Raw genomic sequence first — 22,963 nt, forward strand, 5'->3', positions numbered from 1 at the left:
ATTACTTCTAGCTGTGCAAATTAGTGATATAAATTTTAAAGAAACCAATGTTTTTTCCTGGATGTTGCATTTTCTCTCCTACTGACATTCAAATACTGTGGTGGAATGAGATATACTATAATTCTACCGAACATGTTTTTGATAATACTGTATAAGAGTTTAATCCAAATTGTTCCTCTTTCAAGACACAAACTAAAAGAGCTACATGGTAGTGGGTGGTTTTTGTTTTTTGTTTTTCTTGTCTCCATCCATTTCTTCTCAAGCTACATTTAATTTCCCATGGCAGCAAACCCGTTGCATTATGGGTGAGGCAAAAGCAGTGTTTCTCTTCATCTGGGCTGTTGTCATTTCTCGTCTGCAGTGGATACCTCTGGACTTGAATCCATATCGCTGAAGGCCTCTTTATTTGTAAAAGTAGAGGTCAGAGTCAAACTGTGTCGAGGGTTCACTGGTGCGAGTTCATTTAAAACTATATTGTCACTTTTCACAAGAGTAGTCTTGTCCATGTTCTCTTTACTATACTTTGCAACAACAGCATCAAGGAAGTCTAGTTTGGGTGGTAAAGTGCCACTTTCAAATAAGTATTTTGCTAGATAGGATACTGCAATGTTTGTAAAGAAAGAAGTAAGCATAGCTAATGTCTTAAAAGGAAATCTCTGAACGTATCCATCCTCATCATGATACCAACCAGGATACAAAATTAAAGGCTTTAAGGATAGATAAGGTTCTCCTCCAGTAATTCGAAGTAGGAGCCCAAATAAGTATCCTACAATGGCACCGTAAGTATTTGTTCCTTTGATAAAAAGAACACATAAAAGTTGGGGAAAGATGATGATGTAAACCAGGTCAGAGCTGAGGTACCAGAGACCATATACGGAATTAGCTAGCAGAGCCATCACTGTTGCTGCAGCTCCAAACATAAAAATGGTAATCCGCATGACCCAAACTATTTCATTGTCTGAAGCCTGTAAAATATAGGAAAAGTTTGATTTTGCTTTCTACTACAGATACTTATATAATACATAGGTATCAACAGAATTATATAAATTCAAAATGATAAAAAATGTTGTTAATTAGAATACTTATGACTCATAAGCAATTTGACATCTATAACATGACCAGCAATGAAAGAATCTTAGACATATAAGATATATCTAACACAAACAATAATTTAATATACTGAATCATGATAATACCCCTCCCTTCACAATTCTGTTCTGTTCTGGCAACCAATTCTGGTTTAAAAGGAATTTTTCCTGAAAGGTAGGAAAATATTATTACAGTATTATGGTTGGTTACAAAGTCATCTGGACTGTGATTAGAATGTATTTGACATTTTTTTATCCATATATCAAGTCCTTCCCAAGGACCTAGGATAGATAGATGTGTATTATTATTGTTGTTATTGTTGTTGATAATAATAATAATAATAATAATAATAATAATAATAATAATAATATAATATATCCTGGAATTACACACACACATAGCAAACTATTCTCTATTTGTCCAACCTGGAACAAGATTATTATATGTAAAATTTTCAGCCTGTAAACTGTTGGAGAAATTATCTGATTGTGAATGTGGCCAGCAGAAAAAAAATCCAGATTACTGGAAACTCCTTTGAATACATGCAGGAGAATTGTTTTCAGTTGCATTCAGGTCAAAAAGGCACTTTTAAAATTTTGTTTTAAATGCTGTTTCTTCATAAATGGTAACATTGCATTTAGCGCAAGTTATACAGCTGTGGAAAAGTTTTCACTTTGCAATTCTTTTTTTGGTCATAATGCCAAAATCCTGTAAATTTTAATTCCAATATTATTCCTTCTATTTAAGGAATTGTTCACATGACTATGTTTCACTTAATTCATAGTTGCCTACTCAGTTACTCATAATTAAGTAAAGTAGGTTTCTATACAAAGGCCACTTATTTGGAGCATATCTGCCTATCTCACAATTTTTAATATGAAATATACAATAAGAGTTCATTGAAAAGATTTGCCTGTATAAACCAGGGGTAGTCAACCTTTTTATACCTACCACCCACTTTTGTGTCTCTGTTAGTAGTAAAATTTTCTAACTGCCCACTGGTTCCACAGTAATGGTGATTTATAAAGTAGGGAAGTAACTTTACTTTATAAAATTTATAAAGTGGAGTTACAGCAAACCCCTACCGCCCACCATGAAAGCTGGAACACCCACTAGTGGGTGGTAGGGACCAGGTTGACTACCACTGGTATAAACCATTAACCATTTTAAGAAATAAGGTTGAATCTCATAAGGTATAGGATTGATTTTTCCCTTTAAAATTTTGAAGATTAAAAGACTTTTGCTTCTAGAACATCCAAAAGTTTGGAATATCAGAAGAAAGTGAGCATAATTCCTTCACCCTTTAATGATTGTCATAGATTGAACACAAAATGGTTCAAGATACTCTTTCCTTCCTATATACATGAAAGTATCAACTGCCAACTACAGCTCTTATAAAATGGTACTGTGTTTATAATATAGTCTTACAGTTTGCCGAAATGAAAGGTGGTATATATTCCGTGCAAACATAGAACTTGCTGATAAAATGGAAGAGTCAGCAGAAGACATTACAGCAGCAGACACAGCCCCAAGGCCAAAGAACGAAATGTACACTGGACAAAGATATTGAAGGACAATTGGTAATATCATGTCGCTTTTATCTTCAGCTTTAGGGTCGTGACCAATATATTCAGTCTGATTCCAATCTGTAACATAAACATACACTAATTACGGTACTTGGGGATAGACCTGTACAGTACCTGAAAAAAGAAATCAATAACTAGAATACTTATGCTCATAAACAATCTGACATCTATAACATGACCAGCAATTAAAGAATCATAAACATATAAGATGCATCTAATGGGAACCTTTATTTAATGTACAGGATCATGATAATGCCCTTCCCTTTACAATTCTGGTATCTGTTCTGGTATCCAATTCTAAAAACAGGTATTTATTTTAAAACAAACAAACAAACAAATAAAAAGCTGGATTTAATTTCTGGATTCTGTGGTCTAGGCCTATATTCACAATCACGTGTTACAAAATATACCTTCACTAGTTTTATATTTATTGTTTAGATGTCAAATTTGGCTAGTATTGTGCCAAATTTGCCATTGTGAAATCTAGTAGACTTTGAAAGGCTTCAGGTTAAGCATTTCATTCATTTTCATAAAGGTCAACTATATCTCATGGGTATAATTAAGATTTAAATAGATCAGTTGCCCAAATGGCCTTTCCAAGCTGAATTCTATTCTTCTATGAAAATGTTTAGGATAGTATATTTGTTTTAATAACATTGGGAACTACACCATAATGATAAAAATAGTACTGATATATTACAAACATTGTAAGGTTGCCACAGCTTTGAGATAACACATCTCTACTCTGGATATTCATTTATTGCTAGATATTCACTTTCAAAATGTGTAAAGACTCATTTCTTGAGCCCCCAGAACCAGTAATTTGTTATTATAATAAATGGTTGATGTACCTGTTGATGCACCAATGGCACCAATAAGCACTGGAGGTATTGCCATTGTAAGACATCCAAACGCTGCCAGAAAAGAGAGCATTTGTGCATACGTAGCTGATGAAGAAGAAAGGACTCGCTGGAAATAGGCTTGCCATGGGATTCCTCCTAACATCTGCAAACAATCATAAATATTGCAGTCATTCATTCCTGGCAAATAGAAACTCACATGAATCCAAGCAAAAACACATTTAGCCAACATGCTCCTTTATCAAACCTAATTTGCCTAACAGCCAATCCTACACCTCAGCAGTAAAACAGTGCTTTAAACCTTGTAGGCATTTTCTTCAAAGTATGGAATATGACTTTTAAGCTGACCCAGAAAGAAGGTTGTCCCTTTAAGCTAGATTTCCCCCCCCAAATCTCATTATTCTTTGGGTTACTTAACAAGAAAGCAGCAGGAGAGAAGATTTTTTCATGATTCTTTCATTCTTGGCTTGTCTCTAATTCAGTGCTTCTAAACTTCAGCAACTTTAAGATGTGTGGACTTCTAGTCCTAGAATTCTGGGAATTGAAGTTGAGACATCTTAAAGTTATCAAGGTTGAGAAACACTCTCTAGTTCCTTTTCTTCTGGACAGAAAATAGTTCCAGGAAGGGATCTTCAGTGATAGGATTGGCAAATCTCAAGAAATAACTGTGTGTAGAAGCTGTTATGTTAAGCTGTTTATGCACATAGAAGCTGGTTTGGCTTTAAATATTCACTGGGTTAAAAACCAATTAGTAATGCATCATTTTTCTGTTAATTTTGCACAAAGAGTTCAGACATGTTACAGAAATTGTATTGGAAATGTTATATATTAAATCCATTTCATACTGCTCCCTCACACATTTCTGTCCTGCTCTGTAACCCAGAAATACTGTATATCTTCCTACTTCAAGATTTTAAGTGTTTTTTTTCTAAATACGTTTATCCAATCTTTCAAATATGCATCTATCCAATCACTCTTCTATTGCAGATCTACTGAATAGAATAGAATAGAATAGAATAGAATAGAATTCTTTATTGGCCAAGTGTGATTGGACACACAAGGAATTTGTCTTTGGTGCATATGCTCTCAGTGTACATAAAAAGACAAGATACATTAGTCAAGAATCATAAGGTACAGCACTTAATGATAGTCATGGGTACAAATAAGCAATCAGTAAACAATCAATATCAATATAAATTGTAAGGATACAAGCAACAAAGTTACAGTCCTGCAGTCATAAGGGGGAGGAGGTGGATGATAGAAACAATGGAAGACTAATAGTAATAGTAATGTAGCCTTAGTGAATGGTTTGACAGTGGTGAGGGAATCCTACCATATGAATCCTATCATACTCACTATTAGAAGAGTACCTAAGATACTTGCAACAGTCTTTCTGCGTTTTCACACAAAGACTGTTGCAAGAAAGTCATAAAACTGTAATTACTTATCTTCAGCATACAACGACCAAAAAGATCACACATATTGGGCCTCCTCCAGGTGCCGTCGGCCGGTCAATGTTGGTTGACGGGTCCCCGGGGAAGGGCCTTCTCTGTTGCTGCTCTGGCCCTATGGAACGATCTCCCCGTAGAGATCCGGACCTTCACCACTCTTCTGGCCTTCCGTAAAGCCACGAAGACCTGGCTGTTCCGGCAGGCCTGGGGCTGTTGATTAGTATCCAGTCCCACTCCAACTGTATGCATGTTGTTGATTTTTAACTTTGTATTTTATCTTATTTATTTTTAATAATATGTTTGCTTTTTGCCTGTAAGCCACCCATAGTCCCAATGGGAGTGGGCGGCATACAAATGCCAATAAATTGGAAATTGGAATTAGAGTTAAATTTAAAAAGTTATTTGTGCAGTTGTTCAAAGTTATTTTGCTAGGACACATAATTGTACAGTTCAATCATTTTGGATTATAACCAACACAAGTCCTTGTTGGTTGGAGCTGATAGGAGCTGATCTCCAAAACATCTGGAGGGATATAGGCTGTCTCTCCCAGCATTAGACAATTTGTAGTTTAAGAGTTTGGAAAAGAAACCTTAAGTGGTTTGTGGTCTTTCACTAAAATCTCACCAGTAAGAAGAAATTGTCAATCCATCTGTATGCGTCATGGGATTTAATGCTTCCAAGCCAGGGTTTTTGATATACTTCATGCACAGCTGTGTACCCAATGTCTGTTACTGCAGGATGGTTCAGGGCAAATGGGATGCTGATCCACTGAAAAAAAATGAAGCAGACAGTAAAAGAATGGCATAAACATGTCTGTTTTATCTTTTTCATTCTTCATTTTTAGTTGCAAAACATTTTTGCAGGCAAGAAAATACCAAAATGGTTTTATTTACATTTCTTCTCATCTTTCTACCAAACCTAACAGAAAAAAATTGGTAACAATACTGTAAAATGGAAATATGATCATTCAAAGATTAAAATATGCCAATTAAAAATGCATGGAAAGAAACACATCCAGAGAAAATAAACACTTTGTACCTGCTGGCTGCAACTTTCTCTTTCACACAGATTAGATTACGTATCAGAGTCATATTTTATTATTTTTTTTAAAAAAAACCAAGGTCTTTGATATTGAAAGACAGCAAGCATGGAACTAAAGTGATTTTCTTTGGCAGGAAGTTTCAAAATTGGTAGTATCCCTTCTCTGATTCTACTATGTGTGTCTCTGACAGTGAGAAAATACGACCTAAAACCTAAACAAATCTTTTCTGTTTAACTGGCTTTCCTTTAATCCCTTGGGAAAAATGGTAGGCAACTGAAATTATTTTCCTGAAAACATATTGCTCACATTATCTTCTTGTGAAAGAAAGGAGAATTCTATTTTGAATTCACATTCTACTTCTAGAATGAATTGGATCAGAGAATGAAAATTGCTGTTTTAGGAACAAAAGATATGAAACTATAGACTCTTACTTAAAAAGGGAACACACAATACTAGGATTACAGAACAAATTCAATGGCCCTACCTATTTTTTGGGACTGGGAATTCCTGGCTGTGTTTATTAGGTAATAAGCATCAGTGAATGCAGCTCAACCTACTTAAGCAGAGGACTGAGAGCTCCAGTTTTATAATGGTATTCAGTTCTCTCTATGTGTGTGTATACAGGCATGTTGGAACTGTAGAATGAAAAGGAAGCAGTATGTGAAGAGAATAGAGGCATCTGTCCACATTTGCTCTCTTGCACACACACTCCTGATACAAAGTCTCCATTGCATTGCATTGCATTGCACTGCACTTATTGATGTGACTGGGCAAGTCTTTTTAAGAACACAATAAGTAAATGTTTGCAACGACACATCTTTATCAAGTCTTTGGTGCTCTTTGAGCTTGGTTGTTTGCTTGCAGACGTTTTATCACTCAACTAGGTAACATCATCAGTGCTAGTGGGCTTTGTTCCCTGTTATTAGATACAGCTTGCACTATCATTGTTGGTGGTGTGTGGTTTTTTTCCCCTTGGCAGTTTCTTGATTAGAGTTGTTTGGTTTTTTTTTCTTAATTGTTTGCCTAGCGTTAATCCCAGTTTATTGGGTATAGACTGCTATAGAGGATCCTTCTTAGCTTTTTTAATTGTCTTTTTTGAATGGAGTGTAAATGTGATTTATCTCTTGTTCTATTGATTTATCTCTGTGTGTCTATTGATGACTGATTTGTTTGAATGACAAATGGATTCCTTAGTGTTTTTGAATTTAGATTGGTCTAGGATGTTCCCAGTTTCCCAGTTGAAACTATGGTTGAATCTATCCATGTGTTGTGAAATTAAGGAATTTTCATTGTGTCTTCTGCTTGCTAATTGGTGTTCTTGAATGTGCTCAGCCAGTCTTCTGCCGGTCTGTCCTATATATTGGCTGTTACAGTCCTTACACTTTATGTTGTAGATGAATCCTTTTTAAAAAAATATCTGGACTACTGGAACTTTAGGTTTAAGATGTTTTGGTTTTTTTTAGTTAGTTTGTGTACCACCATAAAGCCACCTGGTTGTAATACTTTGTTCTTTCTGAGATGTTTTTGATGTATGGTTTTTAATGTACCCTTTTCATTTAATATAAATCACAATTATGGTTGGTGCTGATTTATTCTAAAACAGTAGTTAAGACAAGAATAATATAGACTCTTAATATTACCTTTCTTCCACCCATTAATCAGCATGTTCTTGTAATCTGTATTGACATGAAGCATCTATTTCCTGTGCTTGATGTAAAATACAATTACCTTGGTATTACATATGGAAAAGTAAATAAAAAACTCACCAGTCCTAAGAAAATGCAAAACAGTTGGACCACATCAGTGTAAGCAACCGAATAAAGTCCTCCCACTAAGGTATATAGGGTTGCAATGGAGGCAGAAATAATAATTGAAATGGTGTTGTTGATGTCAATTATCACACTTATGGTGGCACCTGTAATAAGGCAGATAAATAAATTAAATGTCTGCAAACAATTTGTGTACTTTTCAAATAGTTTCAGTGTGACTGAGAAGTTCATTTTTGTACCTGTTTTTCTGTTTCAAAAACAAGATTATAGTTTTATGAAGAAAGAAAAGGATTGGCAATATTTGCAGAAGACTCATGTAGTCTGATGTGTATACTATCTTCTCAAGGATATAACGAAGCTCATAACTTTCTAAATTAAATGCCAGTGAAAAGATCTCTAAATGGAGACAGGGAGGGTGGGAGAGGGAGGGAGGGAGAGGGAGAGGGGGAGAATAAGAAAGGAAAAATGCAGTGACTCCAGAGAAAAGAAACAGGGAAAAAATCGGGAGTGTTGAATGAAATTCTGTAGCAACAAACTGGAGGAATATAATTGTTATGCTGGTAGAATCTGTTTACAGTGAAATATATTACTCTAGCCATTGTTTCTAAACCAAAAGTTAAATATGAGAATTGTAGGGATTGCTCAGTACATTTGAAGTGAACATGTGGTATCCAGGATATACTCTTGATAATGTTACTTAACCATTCAAATGATCCTGTTAATATTCAAAGTTTCATGGACAAAGCATAGTACTTTAATGTGCTTGAATGTGTTGCTGTCCTTGGTCCTGACTCAATGTGGGTGTAAGTGGCAATCATTCCTCAGCATCTAAAGCAGTTCTTAATTATAAGTTGTCTTTTTGTGAGCATAATAGGCTTTTAAAATATTTGCTTCCACAATGTGAAACATAACAGAAAGCTTTCACGTACAGTAACTTGTATTAAAAGAGAACTTGCATTTTAAATTTCCTGAAAATTGTTTAAGCCACACAGTTTCCATCACCTCAGCATGCAGTTTATTCTTGGTTTCTTGAGCTCTTGCAACAGAATTATAGTTAAAAACCTCCCTGTTGCTTTCCAGATAATCAAAACACAGTTGGAAGTAAGGCTGATTATTTTATTTATTTTAAAGCATTTCACTGGCAACCCACTCTATGTACATTCCAGTAATTATTGGTTGTTGGATGAGAAAAGTTGCAAAAGAAAGTTCAAAGATTTATCAGAAGGATTCCCTGCACAATTACTTGATTTATTTATTATGTAGTTTTGTATATTGCCCCAATTCAAGCTATACAACAGGAAAATAAAGACCAATTATTATATTTAATTGAGTTGATAAAGTGAGTTTGGGAAGAGGGCACAGGAATCTGTGGTAGCAATCACAGTAATGGTGGGAATAGTAGATATTCTACTATTGGTATTGGAAATTGTTAAGTCGTTATTAGGAAAAAGATATTAGAACTATAAGGGCTATTTTGTCTTCTGATAGCCATATCAGTTTTAGAAAGTTTCCAGCCCTCCAAAGAACTTGGTCTTCCTTCAATGAAATATGAAGGAAAATAAAAATAAAATAAACAAAATAAAACAAATCATCCACCATAGATGAGGGGCTTAAGAAGGCAGGTGAGCTTTTGAGGGTTTAGTTTCTTCCTGCAGCATCCCACTAGAGGTCAAGTGGGAAGGGACATGAAGCAGTTGTCATTATAAAAATTTACCTTCCTTACCCAGATGTTTCAGAGCAGTGATAAATATTAAGTGTATGTACCTCAAACTTTTGACAATTTGGATGCCACCTTGCAAACAGCTAACCTTGATGATATTTAATCACTTCTCTCGCATTATTAGAACATATTTGCTTCAGTTTGTGATATTTTGTATTGTCAGTTGTAACTGGAAGGATATAACATAGGCCTTAGTTATGATAAATAGCCCCCTGAGGCTATTTTCTTTCTGAGGCTTGTTTCTTTGTTTAAAGAATGCAATTCTTAAACCTCGTTTGAAAAGCCCATTCCAGATACCTTGGAGATAAGGAATTATAGGCAAAATTTAACTCTTCTTATTTAAGATGACCAAGACAATGGTGGCAGCTTCTTACTTGCAGGCAATCCTGCAGGAAAGATTTTCTTGACACATTTCAGGTTGACCTATGGGGTTGAGATGACCTTAAGTTGGCTTGAAGAATGATTTTTGTTTGGAGACTGACAGAGGGTGCATGACTTTCTTGATACTCCTGGACTTGCTTAGTGGTTTTCAGTACTATTGTACATGGTAACTATGGGACAGATTTCTCATGCTGATCCCGCTAAAAAGGAATAATGGCTACTAAAATAAAGAACAGGTACAGATTGCCTCACATTTTACAGAAAAGGCAAGTCTTATTCCTTTTATGAAACCTGCATTAAAAAAAGCTTGAAGAAGAGGGTAAGAGTTTCACTACCATAGGCTGTTGATATAGTATCTGTTTTTTTAAAAAGTCATCACTAGAATTCTTGTGCTATGACCTTAATCTACTGCCTAATAAATAAGCTAATTGGAGTTCTTAGATTCTTGTGCTATGAATTAACTGATTTTAGTCTGGATTATTAGGAGAGGAATTTGAAGGAATTCTTCTCGATCACTAGAAAGATTTGGAAAGAGAAGGCATGGTTGTACAGGTTTTCCATTTCTATCTTTCAGTTATATTTCAGATAATATCATTTGTAGATATTTGTTCCTTGAAACAAGAACCATTATATCAGTTTGTTCAGGACTCCATTCTGTCTCCAGTGTTTTTCAATGCCTACTTGAAAACATTGGGGAAGATTATCTGATTTTGTTTTGTTAGGCAGTATCAGTATGCTGATGTATTGAAAAACCCAAATGAAATCTCTCTGTGACATTTTAGGAAAGTGAATACTTTCCTTCAATGTCTGCCTGAAGTCAGTAATGAACTGGAAGAGGGATAATACATTGAAATAAAATCCAGACAGGATGGAGGTGCTCATTGTGAGTGTCCAGACTTCCAAAGTTATGGTAAATGTCTATATTCAGAATGGGATTATGTTCTCCTAAAAAGAGCACATCATAGTTTAAAAGCAAGCTTCTGGAGCAAACCTTTCTTGATCTTCACAGATTGAGGAAATAGCCCGGAGTGCCTTTTATCAGCTTTTGTTGATATGCCAACTGAGTCCATTTCTGAAAGATAATGGCCTTAAAAATGTGGTCTTTTTATTATATGGGGCAGCCTTTCAGAAAGAGGTTTATACAGTTCCTTTTAAAATTCTATAGGAAGCAGCTCAGGATTGAGCCTTTGCATATTTTTGGATTGTATTTCCTGTAGAATGGAGGTGTCTTACATCTTTGTTAGCTATTTAAAAATCCTTTACAGCAATTATTTTTCTTGTAAGCTTTTAATAATATAAATACTCAGTACTATCAGTCATTAATGTCTCTTGCTTGCTGAAATAGCATTTTAACTGCCTTTAGCTTCTCAATTTTACATTTATTCATTTATTTTGAATTACAAAATTGGCATTAGTAGTCAGCAGTATACCTGTTAAATAAATAAGTAAATAAATATCAGGGAAAAGAATCTGCCATCTGGGGATTTCAAATTGCTCACTCTAGGTAGGAAATGGCTTTCTTTAGAGCAGTGGTTCTCAACCTTCCCAATGCTGCGACCCTTTAATACAGTTCCTCATGTTGTGGTGACCCCCAACCATAAAATTGGTGTCTCGGTTCCTAAGACCATCGAAAATATGTGTTTTCTGATGGTCTTAGGCGACCCCCGTGAAAGGGTCATTCGACCCCCAAAGGGGTCCCGACCCACAGGTTGAGAACCACTGCTTTAGAGCTTCTTGTTGGGGTTTGCCTTTAAAGCCATACATAGCCATTTTAGATGTCTGATGAAGAACCTAATTGATGGGCATTAAGATCTTTTGATGGGTCTGGAAGTTGAGACATGGCAACTGGACTTAAGTTCAGTTGCTGTCAACTTGTAAAGCGTTTCCATGACTATTATCAAGTTGACACGGGAGGGAGAATTCCATGCATATCTTCGACCAGAGTTGGATCTCATACTCATGACTCAACAGACAACTCTACCTGGATAACTGAAAATCTTCATCAACATCTTTAGATAGGTTTTTCTGAAAATGATCTTGCAATCAGGAGTTTATTTATCTAGCATATGGGTAAAGTCCTTCTCTATATGACTTTTGGGTGGTGGAATGTCTTCCCTTGAAGTCTCCCTTTTCTTTCAGAAGAACAGTTTAAAGACAGGGCAGGCACCTTGCCAGGCTGTAGGTCATACATTTAAATTTATATTGGTTTTAATAAATATTCAAAGGCATATATTATAAGTTGCCAATCTGAGTGAAAAAAATAAAGTGATATAATATCAGGGTAGTAGATGAACCATTGTGCTATGAAAGGGTTTTGTAATACCCAGATTTGTCTTTAAATTGATCGTATTTTGTACTGTATTTATTTTTTTGACTTTTATTGTGTTTTATTTTTACTGGTATAGTTCACCCAGAATCATAAATTGTGAGTGGAATGATTTTATATAATCTAAATGGATAAATAAGTAAAATTATTCAATTTTATGTCTTCAGTGGGGCTCAGACTAGTTATTCCTTGGGTACACATTTAAATGGCTATACAAGTTTGCAGAGATAAAATTTCAGCCTGCACAATCCTGTATGTTGTAAATAGCATATATATGTATGATATATGCACAAGTAGACTATATAAACTTTAGATATTAAAGTATTAGCTACATAGGCCAAATGTTTTAAATGTTTAAAAATACATTTTGAATTGTGCCTTCCCCACTCCAAATCTCTCTAAATCCAATTGTACAGCTAAATCCTTATGATTACTCTCCTCAAATATTACTATAAAAAGAGAACACCTGGCTTTTCTACACAGTATTTTACTATCAGTGTTCTGATTAGTACTACTACCACACCATAGTTATCTTTTAGATTTGGGAAGCCTTGTTCAATTTTTAAGCTTTTTTAAAAAAGAACATTTTTATCAATTTGCATATTTTATCCTTATTCAGACTGATTGTATACAATTGTTTGCAGAATTTCTTACCTAGCGCTGAAAAGATGGCTGCTGCCCAGAACATTTCTCCCATCAAGGCAGGTATGAAGATAAGCCCTCCCATCCGTTTTCCATAAGTTTGCTGAAATGGATCCAACATTGTCACATACCCTTTGGAACGCATGGGCTTTGCAAAAAACAAGCCACCTAAAAGATTCATTAAAAAAATGGATTCAAATTATTTTTCTGGATCAAGTAGCCAGCTGTAAAAATGGAGGAGGTTTGGATTAATAGATGTAATATCAGTCTGCTTATGAGAGACATAACTGATATCTAAAGAATTTTCCATAATATAACAATCTAATAAGTCTTCCCCAGGATTGTTGAAGTGGCTACATAGTAATGGAATTGAGGTTCTTATAGTTGTTACTATTACTGATCGATAATGCAATGACAAGTGGAATATTATAATCAGTACTAGGTCTTTTAGTAAAAGAATAGAAATTATTACTTGGACACAGACTTAAAGTGTGCAACTCCTTTAGTTAGTCTTATGTAGAGCAGTCATCCCAGCTGAGGAAAAAAAAATCTGTAGTGAAAAGTAATTTGTTACAAAACTGGGTTGGCTTTATTAAAGCAAAGGTTGTATTCCCATTTGCTTAATTGCTTTAATTGGTACTCCTGGCCTGAACAAGAAGTTGGACAATGGCCTAAACTATCCCAAGCTTTTGATTCTATGATTCAGAAAAACGAACAGGACTTAATTTCCATCACTTTTCACTTGTTTAGTAAATAGTTTAATTTAAAAGTGACTAAAAGTTTAATCTAAAAGTGATTAATTTTTGATGCCACTCAATATGGAGAGGAAAATAAGAGAAGGATCTTCCTCTAAGTTTCCCATAAATTTTAAAAAATACTGGCCACAACAAAAACACTAAATACCAGGCTTTGATAAGAATTTTGTACTTAATATCTTGTTACAAGATAGTAGTGAACATACGGTAGTTTTGCAGATACCATCTCTATTGTTGGCTCCATTCAACATCCCAAAATTCATTTACAATGAAAGAGAAACACAGGAACAAATATTATATTGACTTCAACTTTATCTTTGTCATTTTAACAAGATATGTTTCTTCTGCTTTGTTTCCATCTTTAGCTTACCTAAAATTAGGCTAAGCGAATACCCAATGGGTGCCTGGGCCCAGGCAAGTCCAAACTCTGGAACATACACTGCTTCAGCTGTTCCATTTATATAACCGCCTCCAACCCAGGTTGCTGTGGAAGAAGTGAACGACATCCATTACACAATGGATGGAGAAAGCAAAACTAAATAATCGATTTGTGTGGCAAAAATAATATAATGAAGAGTATTGCACAAAATCACATCTCATCTAAAGACCTATTTGCACCTATGTAATTTGCAAATTTACATTATACACTAAAAATTAGTATGTTTAGTCTATTTAAATAAGTAATGGGAAAGAGAGAGAAAAATAAAAGTAAAATTTAACTGGCATACATACATACCTCTAAATACTAGCCTAAATGTTCTTGTTTCTTTGCTTTTGCTTAGACTCTTTTTTAATTTCTTAGGCTCTGTATTTCTACAAACGTCTCATCTTCACTCACAGAACAAATGGCAGTGAAGTACTGTTAAGTAGCTGTTTTCTGAGTACCTAGTTAACTGACTCTCAGTAGCATCACTATCATACTGAGCACTTTAGCACAGCTCACAAAGATATGTATCATTAGTCAGGCTGGGAGAATGTTCAGATATTTAGTGAAATACTTCATTAAAATGGCAGTGATTATGTCTCCTACAGGTTGCCCTTCAAAAATATTTTAAGAACTAAGAAATACATCATGGATCTACACTAATTCATAAGTAATGGCCATCATTGGTTCTGTCATTTTCTGAAGAGACATTCAAGATTATCAATAGTATAAAGTTGCTGAATAATAGGGTCTTCTATTTTTGGACTGAAATTGTTGGTTGGACACAAGGAGAATGCAGACTGGTATCATCATGTACAGGGCGGGGCATAACCTTTTCCTAGGGGGTCACAGCAAGATCGACAGCAGTTTACAACTTCCGCGACACCTCATTTTAAAGCCCATAAAAAACTGAATTGAATGAGCTATTAAATGTTAAATTTGCTTTAAGAATGGCTGAAAAATTCGATTCGGAAGAACAAAGGATCATTGACAGAATAAAATGCATTGCCTTTCGAGAGGCTCGCGATGCTGGAGCGACGTTTATCAATCGAAAATGGATTGCAAACAAATTGAAACGTCATCCGGATTGGGTTACTGATAATTGGAACAAAACAGCCCAAGAATGTTTCACAAAATTTGGAGAAGGGCGTCCTCTGCAACTGTCCCAAGAAAGCAAAGCCATCATTGCAACTGGCAGTCGCAAACAACGAAAAGGAAACCGAAAAGTGGCCCAAGAAATCCTTCAAATTCGTGGAAAACGAGTTGATCAAAGGACAATCGGCCGATATCGAGAACGAGAAGGTTTGAAGCCATTCCACGTCATTTGCAAACCATTGAAAACTCAAACACACGTTCAAGATCGGCTTTGGTTGTGCGATTGGTTGTCTGAATGGACCGAGGAAGATTTTCTTCATTTGGCGCCATCTGACGAATTCTTCGTTTATGCCATTCGAAAACCAAATTTCCAGAACGATCGAATTTGGGCTAAAGACGTCGACGACATCGCCAAACATGAACGATATCGACAAATCGTTCGCAATCCGACTTGCATCGGGATTTTCGTCATTTTCACAGCCAAGAAACTGCATTGGGTTTTGAAGGATAAAGGGGAATCCTGGGATGGCAGTTATTTCCGTGAGAAAATTTTATTGGAGAATGTCATTCCATTTCTCAGTGATCCAGACAATGTCTTGGTGGTTGGTGAGGCTGTCTTTCTTCATGACAAAGCTCCTTGCATGCGTGCAAATGCGACTCAGCAATTGTTAAAGGAAAACAATGTCGAATTTTGGGGCAATGACGTCTGGCCGGGAAATTCGCCAGATCTCAATCCGGCAGAGAACATTGGGGCCATAATTAAGGATGAAGTGGAAGCTCTGATGATTCAGGAGCAAGGTCAAAATCGATATTCGGTTGAAACTTTGAGAATGAATTTGGAAACTGTGTTGAAAAATCTGGAAAATCGAACGGAACTGTTTGAAGATTTGTTGTGTTCTTATCCACCTCGTTTGAATGCTGTTCGAAGGGCTAATGGTGGTCATACTGACTATTAAATCGTGTCAATAAACTCAGTTTTTGATGGGCTTTCGAATGGTGTATGAATTATTTGTGTTGTTATTACAAGTGTTGCTGTGACCCCCTAGGAAAAGGTTATGCCCCGCCCTGTAATTCTTAGGGCTCCATTGCGTAGCCTTAGCCTTTTCTTGATGATCCCTGGAAGAACTGACCCCCAGTTGTACCAAAGGGTATTTCACACAGAAACTCAAATTAAAATCTGATTAAATTTCCTTAATCTGGTCCAGGTCATTTTTTCTATGTCCACATTTGCTATCTGATACAAGTGGCATATTTTTCAGAGTAGGCTGCTTTAATGTTTAATAAATGTGCCTCAATAAGCCCAATAATTCTGAAGCTGAATGGTACTACGTTGGGGGATTTTTAACAACTTAATATAGATTTAAAAAGAAGAAAAACCCCTCCCCATTGGGATAAAGGTAAAAGTAAAGATTCCCCTCTCACATATGTGCTAGTCATTCCTAACTCTAGGGGGCAGTGCTCATCTCTGTTTCAAAGCCGAAGAGCCAGCGCTGTCCGAAGATGTCTCTGTGGTCATGTTGTCAGCATGACTAAATGCTGAAGGTGCATAGAATGCTATTACCTTCTCACCAAAGATGGTCCCTGTTTTTCTATTTGCATTTTTACATGATTTTGAACTGCTAGATTGGCAGAAGCTGGGACAAGTAACAGGAGCTCACTCAGTTATGTGGCACTAGGGATTTGAACAGCCAAACTGCCGGCCTTTCTGATTGACAACCTCAGCGTCTTAGCCACTGAGCCACCACGTCATTTTTCCCCATTGGGATAGCAAGCAATAAATCTCTAAAATCTCAATAAAATAATTGAAAATAGTACAAACTGTGCTATTTATTGGAATGACTTCCTAGGGTCATAGTGGAGATTAATCTATTGTCCAAATATAAAACATTACCTAATTCCTATGCCTAAGGATGAATAATACCCCTATACATATAATAGGGGGATATTATAAAGCACTCTGGCCTATGTATAAGTAGCAGAAATGGGGAAAAAATATATAGATATTATTCTGATATTCCTTCTTACCAAAGAAATAGGATATTGTAAAATCAGTGGAATGTAATCAGTGTGCAAATTTTAATACTTTACTTCTAGTCAAAGATGAGAATATAAATACTAACAATAATATTAATTTATATCCCTCCTATTTTTCTGGAGGCTTTCCAGCCAGATTTATAAAACAACAGCACACAACAATTTAACCAACAATTCAGATAACAAATAATTTAACTCACTGTTAACTAATTCAAAGGGAAAGGCTTGGTTAAAGAGAATCCCCCCCCAAGAAATAGAAGTAAAAGCAAAATATATTAGGAAACTATGACTATTGAATGAAAACAAAGTCCTATTGTTTATTCTCCTTGTGTTGATGCCACATAATAGAGTGAAAAGAACATGTAATGGAATGGCTCTGAAAAGCCAATGAAAACTAACAGAATTTTAACTGCATGATGGCAGACAATTGATATAACAACAAACATGGATAGGTTTGGCACATTCAGACGGCATTGCTGGCTTTTGTAGCAAATATTACATTATCCATATTGCAGTCCTATTCTAGCCAAAGTAGCACTTTCCACACACAAACCAAGAATAATACAGCGGGGGGGGGGGGGAGGGTTGAAACCCTATAGATATTGTCCTCAAATTATGAACATTTATTCAACGACCATTCAAAGTTATGGCAGTAGTATACAAATGCTATTTACACCCAGTCTCCTAAGTTGTGGCCATTGCAATGCCCATGAAATCTTGTGATCAAAATACAGGTGTTTGGAAGCCTGCCCACACTTACAACCAAAGGGTTGCTTTAGCTCTCCCCATCTCTCTATTCCTCCCCAATCTCTGGACCTTTGCAGCCCAGCATTGTAGCACTCCTTAGTGACAGTAGTTACACTAGGACTGAAGTAGAGCCCTGGGGCCATCAGCAGTCTTAGCGCTTGAAGTGCTTGAAGCCCTGCAGGGCAGTTAGGGCCAGTAAGCACAGGACAGCAAAGGTGACAGAATGCGAGGTAACTGAAAGGACAGAGTTCTTGGGCAGGGGAAGATAGTTGGATTACTTCTGTGATGAAAGTATTTTCCAGTGACATCACTGATGCCTGGAGGACACCCAGTTGGGGGCTCCTTTTGTGTCCCCGTGAAGTTGTCTGCTGAACTGGTACCCATTAATCTGCTTGTGGTCACTGCTTTCAAATTGCTGTGTCAGCAAGAGGTGGCGCATGTGATGGAAGCTCACCTTGCCCTGTGGCAACAGTGGGTCTTGAATGCAAGCTGCTGATCATCAGCCCAGTATTTTAAAGCTCGTGAACTACCACGCTCCAGATAAGTGGATGAGGACAATTGAAGAAGAGGCAGTCCCTTGCCTTAGCAAGGCTCAAGGCTGGGAAGAACCAATTCAGAAGTGATTTGGATTGGGGAAGGTCCTAGTCTAATGATTGGTCATATTTAGTTACTGATAGCAATGGCCACCACTGGATTTCCATTACTAAGTGATACGGTCACATGTGGGTTTCCGATCACATTGCTTACTGATAGTCCCAATTACCAGTCTAACCTGAGGACTACCAGTAGTGCTATTATACTGGTAATTTAGCACACTGAGGTGGAATTTCATGGGTAGGATAGGAAAGTTTGTAGAAAAATGATATAGAAAAACCCTGCAAAAGAACATAATTGACATCACTGAAGAAAAGAATTCTATACTCCAATCCTATACTCCTTTCGGTATAGATTTATTTTAAAAAGAACATCAAACAGAACATTTTTACATCACTGTTCAGCTGAACTAATAGAACTATTTCTTTTTCTAAATATTATTATTAAAATATTTTTTTCTGGAGTCTATTCTCTTTCAATAAATTACAGATGACTTATTTATTATGTTTTCAAATTCTCCATTACCAACATCTGGGCAAAGAATAAATAGCGAAATCCAAGATATCAACACCATAAAAACAAGTCCTCATTTAAAATAAAAATAAATAACAATGAAATAGCACATCATGTAGCAATAAAAAGTTATTTTAGTCATTCATGTCCTTGTTTTAAATCCATCACCCCAATCTTATACCCCACTCCTTTACAACTCAATACACTACAGGGTATTTATATTAGGGAGAGCCTGTTTTCTATTCAGTGCTATTATAATTGTTTCATTCATACATTAATGTTATATCTCATATAATTATTTCAGTTATATGTACATTAACAAACTGTGCATGTCATATTAGCTCCCCTCCTTTGGACCTTGGTGGATGGAATATTTTCCATAAGCTTATGGTAGAAAAGGTAGCAAAAAGTCTTTTTCCACTCTTTTAAGATTAGTTTTAGTTGTGATTAGCAGAGAGTTTTGATTTTAGTTTCAGTAAATTATTATTAACAGTTCTTTTTTTTAATTGAAAGTTATTTTGAAATAAAATTTTAAAATACAGGCAAAACATGAATAGCATACGTAATAGTAGAGCTAAAAGGGAAAACGAAGAAAAATTAAGGGAAAAATTAAACTTATCAGTTATATTAATTTTATTGCTTAATATAGGTTATAGATTTAATTGTCCCAATTTCAGGACAATTAGAGAACAACTATTTAAAGAAAAGTTGAAGGCACAGAATAAAACCAGATGTGTAATTTTCATATCAATATAATTACATAATATTCGAATGAAATTAAATATTAACATACATGCATAGACACACACACACACACACACACACACACACACACACACACAGCTATAAAAATAGGGAAATGGAAATAGGTTGTCACTTATTTTATTTTCATTTTATTGCTCAATGCTTCTAACTTGGTCCCTGTAATATCTTGTTAACTGTCTTTTGTGAACTGATACATTTATTTTTTTAAAAACCCTCATTTTTAACATTAATTGGTTGAAGAATTTATTTTCCTATTATAAATATTAATGTAGGTACTTTTAGACAGTTGACAGTCTTCTGCGCAAAACAGGCTGCAAAATTCTGATTGTTCTCAGGACTGGTATTCAGTTTATTGACAAAATTAAGTACAATTTTATCATTAAATAGTTATCTTGCATATTGTAATATCTATAAGTCAAAAATCATTGTGGAGTTACAGTATGTGGCAAAAAATACTTTTGGGACTGATAATCTACCAAATAATTTTCCTTAGTCCATATAGCTTCAGAATCCAGTGATGGCAGTTGTGTCTCTGAATGACTAGAAAATAGCAATCCAGTAGATGAAAGCAATTGCTCGTAGTGCATATTTATGTATTTATCATAACAGAACTATAGATTCTTGCAACAAAATTTGATGTTGTAAAAAGCACAGGATTTTACTTAATTTTCCTTATTATAAATTTGTACTCTTGCCTGCAACCAGAATGTCATCAAAATTACAAATACTAATAATATAATATTGAAATTAATCCTTCAATTAAAAACAAAGCCCAAATAATGTGCTTTTGAAAACTGAAGGCAAAGCATTAAAAAGTCAAAGATAAATAAAAAATAATATAAAATTGGGGACTCGGGTGAATTTTCTTCAGAAAACAGTAAGCACTTAAAAGACAAATCCTTTTGTTTGATTGGTGTCATTTCATATCTCATTGAATTTTATACAATTCTTACGTGACAGTTTGTAAGCCTGCCACAGTCTTTTTATATATTTTAGTGCGTTTAGTGGAACTGTGACTCATTGTTTGACATGATGGAGTCCAAATATTTTGAAAAAATAGAGACTTCATGGTCCATCATTTCTGATATTTGTGAAAATAACATCAAGGGGCACTCTTATGGAGACAATCAGGCCAATTCTACTTAGGCAAAATCCATTACATAGAATAATAATTTTGTTGAAACATTTTTAGGATTCTTATCCATTTCTACTTATGGTGGCTTAACTAAAAATATTTAATTTGGGAATCACCCTGTTCAAAATGATCTGGCTAAATCACGATGAAGAAGTTTAAGTACATTTCTCATCTAATTGTGTTGAAATGAATAGAGGTGTCTGGCTGGAACTAAAGTGTATTAATGCATTCTCTTTTAATCTTTCCCTGTTGTGCTCCTTATGCAAATAGATATGACTTTTTTGTTTACATTATTATTTTTTGATTTTACCAAAAGTGATACAAAAACGGGAAATGTAATGCATTCACTAGATAGCTTTGTAATAAATAATAAGAGCATGTACAGAAGAAATGGCTCTATGTTTATACTGTTCATGTTGCATTATTAAGCAAAATTCAGTGAAAATTGTAATTTTCAAAGACAGATATACAAATCACCATTTGCAGTACAAATACTTGGTAGGAACCTGTTGAAGCCTCTCGGAACTATTCAGATCTTCTAGTTTAAGTGAAAACTAATAAGCACTTTCTCTGATTACAAAGTTTCATATTTGGAAAGGGTACATATTTGGAAAGAATACCTTATAAATGACATACTTGAATAATAGGTAAAAAGCGTGAAACATACCAGTCATGGTAAATCCACCAACTAGCAAGCCAATATCTCTTCCACCAACTATAATAGCTTCACTACGATCTCCATCACTCCCACTGTTTTTCGTCTTCCAAGCAGCCCATATTCCAACAAATAGGATGGCCAAGTAGAACACAATGATAGCTATCAACCCTTCCACGTGAAAAACCATTTTGAAGTCACAACAGGTTTCTGGATTGCTATTTCATAATATGGAAACTATAAAAAACAATCAAATATTATGTACTTGCTGAACCTCAATTGTATATACATAGCAAATCACATCTTATAATATCAAAATTCAATCTTATGTACTTGCTGAACCTCAATTGTACATACATAGCAAAACACACCTTATAATATCTGAATTCAATCTACAATTATTTATGGTATTATTTTTTATTTTAAACATAATCTTATCAATGTTCCAGACAATCAGTGTCATATTAATATGTTATTAACTATTAATATATTATTTCCAAGTTTTAATCTCAAGGTTAAAATGATGACTTTGTTCTAATTTAAGCAAAAGAAACTGATTAGAAATCTTTAAAAAGTATGTAAAACCAACTTTACTCTTTTACAATGAGAAACCTTTCTTTACTGTCCTTTTGGTAAATTATTTTTTTTAAACACATTATGCCAATTGAAAAACTATAAAAAGTAAAGAACAAAATGTGAAAAGTAATATTTTCTATTTTTAAACCAGTAATCTTTGTTGACAAAAATGATATTTCTATCCCCACACAACTGTTTCAAGTTTTCTATTATCATGATAAAGTCAGCTTCAGCATAAGAACACTTATAAAATAAATACAATGCAGTACAAGCAAGAACCTGAAGAAATAAACAATGAAAGTGTAGAACTATTGTGAATATATGATGTACTTTTTATTTAATTTTTTGCTATTCACTTAAATTTACAATTAGTTTAAGCCATATTGTTTTTTATCAGAAGAGGAAAAATGTGTTTTTCAATCAAAGCAACAGTGTATATGAGGCTTCTATGTATTATAAATATTTATATTTCCATAATAATGAAAAGAAAACCCAAACAACTACTACAGCACTGGGATTCAGCTGTAGAACAGGAATTTCTCTTCCCAGCCAATCTTTACTGACAATTCTCTTAGAAATTCAGTTTTTGAAGTTGAGGCAAAAAAGGTGGCTGAGAATGCTATTTGAGTTTACACAGACAATTCTTAACTCCCAGAGTAGTTTCAATAACAAGTTAGATTAATTTTATTATCCCTCACCCGCCATGAAAACACAATTATTCTTCCTATGACTATTAAATAAAAGCTCTCACCTCCCCCCAGGCCCTGTTGCCTTTATTTCACTTATCTTCATTTCTGCCCCAAT

The 22,963-nt window shown here is 35.0% G+C and overlaps 1 protein-coding gene across 1 annotated transcript; it reads right to left on the reverse strand.

The window, feature by feature from the left end:
• Nucleotides 1-229: 229 nt before the first annotated feature.
• On the reverse strand, nucleotides 230-21,809 carry SLC5A7 (solute carrier family 5 member 7). The gene is made up of 8 exons (XM_087726897.1): nucleotides 21,596-21,809; nucleotides 13,992-14,105; nucleotides 12,879-13,034; nucleotides 7,795-7,943; nucleotides 5,611-5,754; nucleotides 3,527-3,680; nucleotides 2,518-2,735; nucleotides 230-965 (listed from the first exon to the last, which is right to left on the reverse strand). The coding sequence occupies exons 1-8, from the start codon at nucleotides 21,771-21,773 to the stop codon at nucleotides 345-347; spliced, it is 1,734 nt and encodes a 577-aa protein (XP_087583023.1). The 5' UTR covers nucleotides 21,774-21,809; the 3' UTR covers nucleotides 230-344.
• Between the last annotated feature and the right edge of the window lie 1,154 nt (nucleotides 21,810-22,963).

The sequence above is a fragment of the Thamnophis sirtalis genome, unplaced genomic scaffold, assembly GCF_051295495.1.
Source record: "Thamnophis sirtalis isolate CommonGarterSnake01/CBP01778 unplaced genomic scaffold, rThaSir2_p1.2 scaffold_12, whole genome shotgun sequence".
In the NCBI taxonomy this organism is placed as follows: domain Eukaryota; kingdom Metazoa; phylum Chordata; class Lepidosauria; order Squamata; family Natricidae; genus Thamnophis; species Thamnophis sirtalis.

Coding starts and splice junctions, on each gene's coding strand:
- SLC5A7 (XM_087726897.1), bottom strand. CDS start 21,773: ATGGTTTTTCACGTGGAAGGGTTGATAGCTATCATTGTGTTCTACTTG. Junction 14,106..21,595: donor TGGTGGATTTACCATGACTG/GTATGTTTCACG, acceptor CTTCTTCCACAG/CAACCTGGGTTGGAGGCGGT. Junction 3,681..5,610: donor TTGACAATTTCTTCTTACTG/GTGAGATTTTAG, acceptor GATTGTTTGCAG/ATGTTAGGAGGAATCCCATG.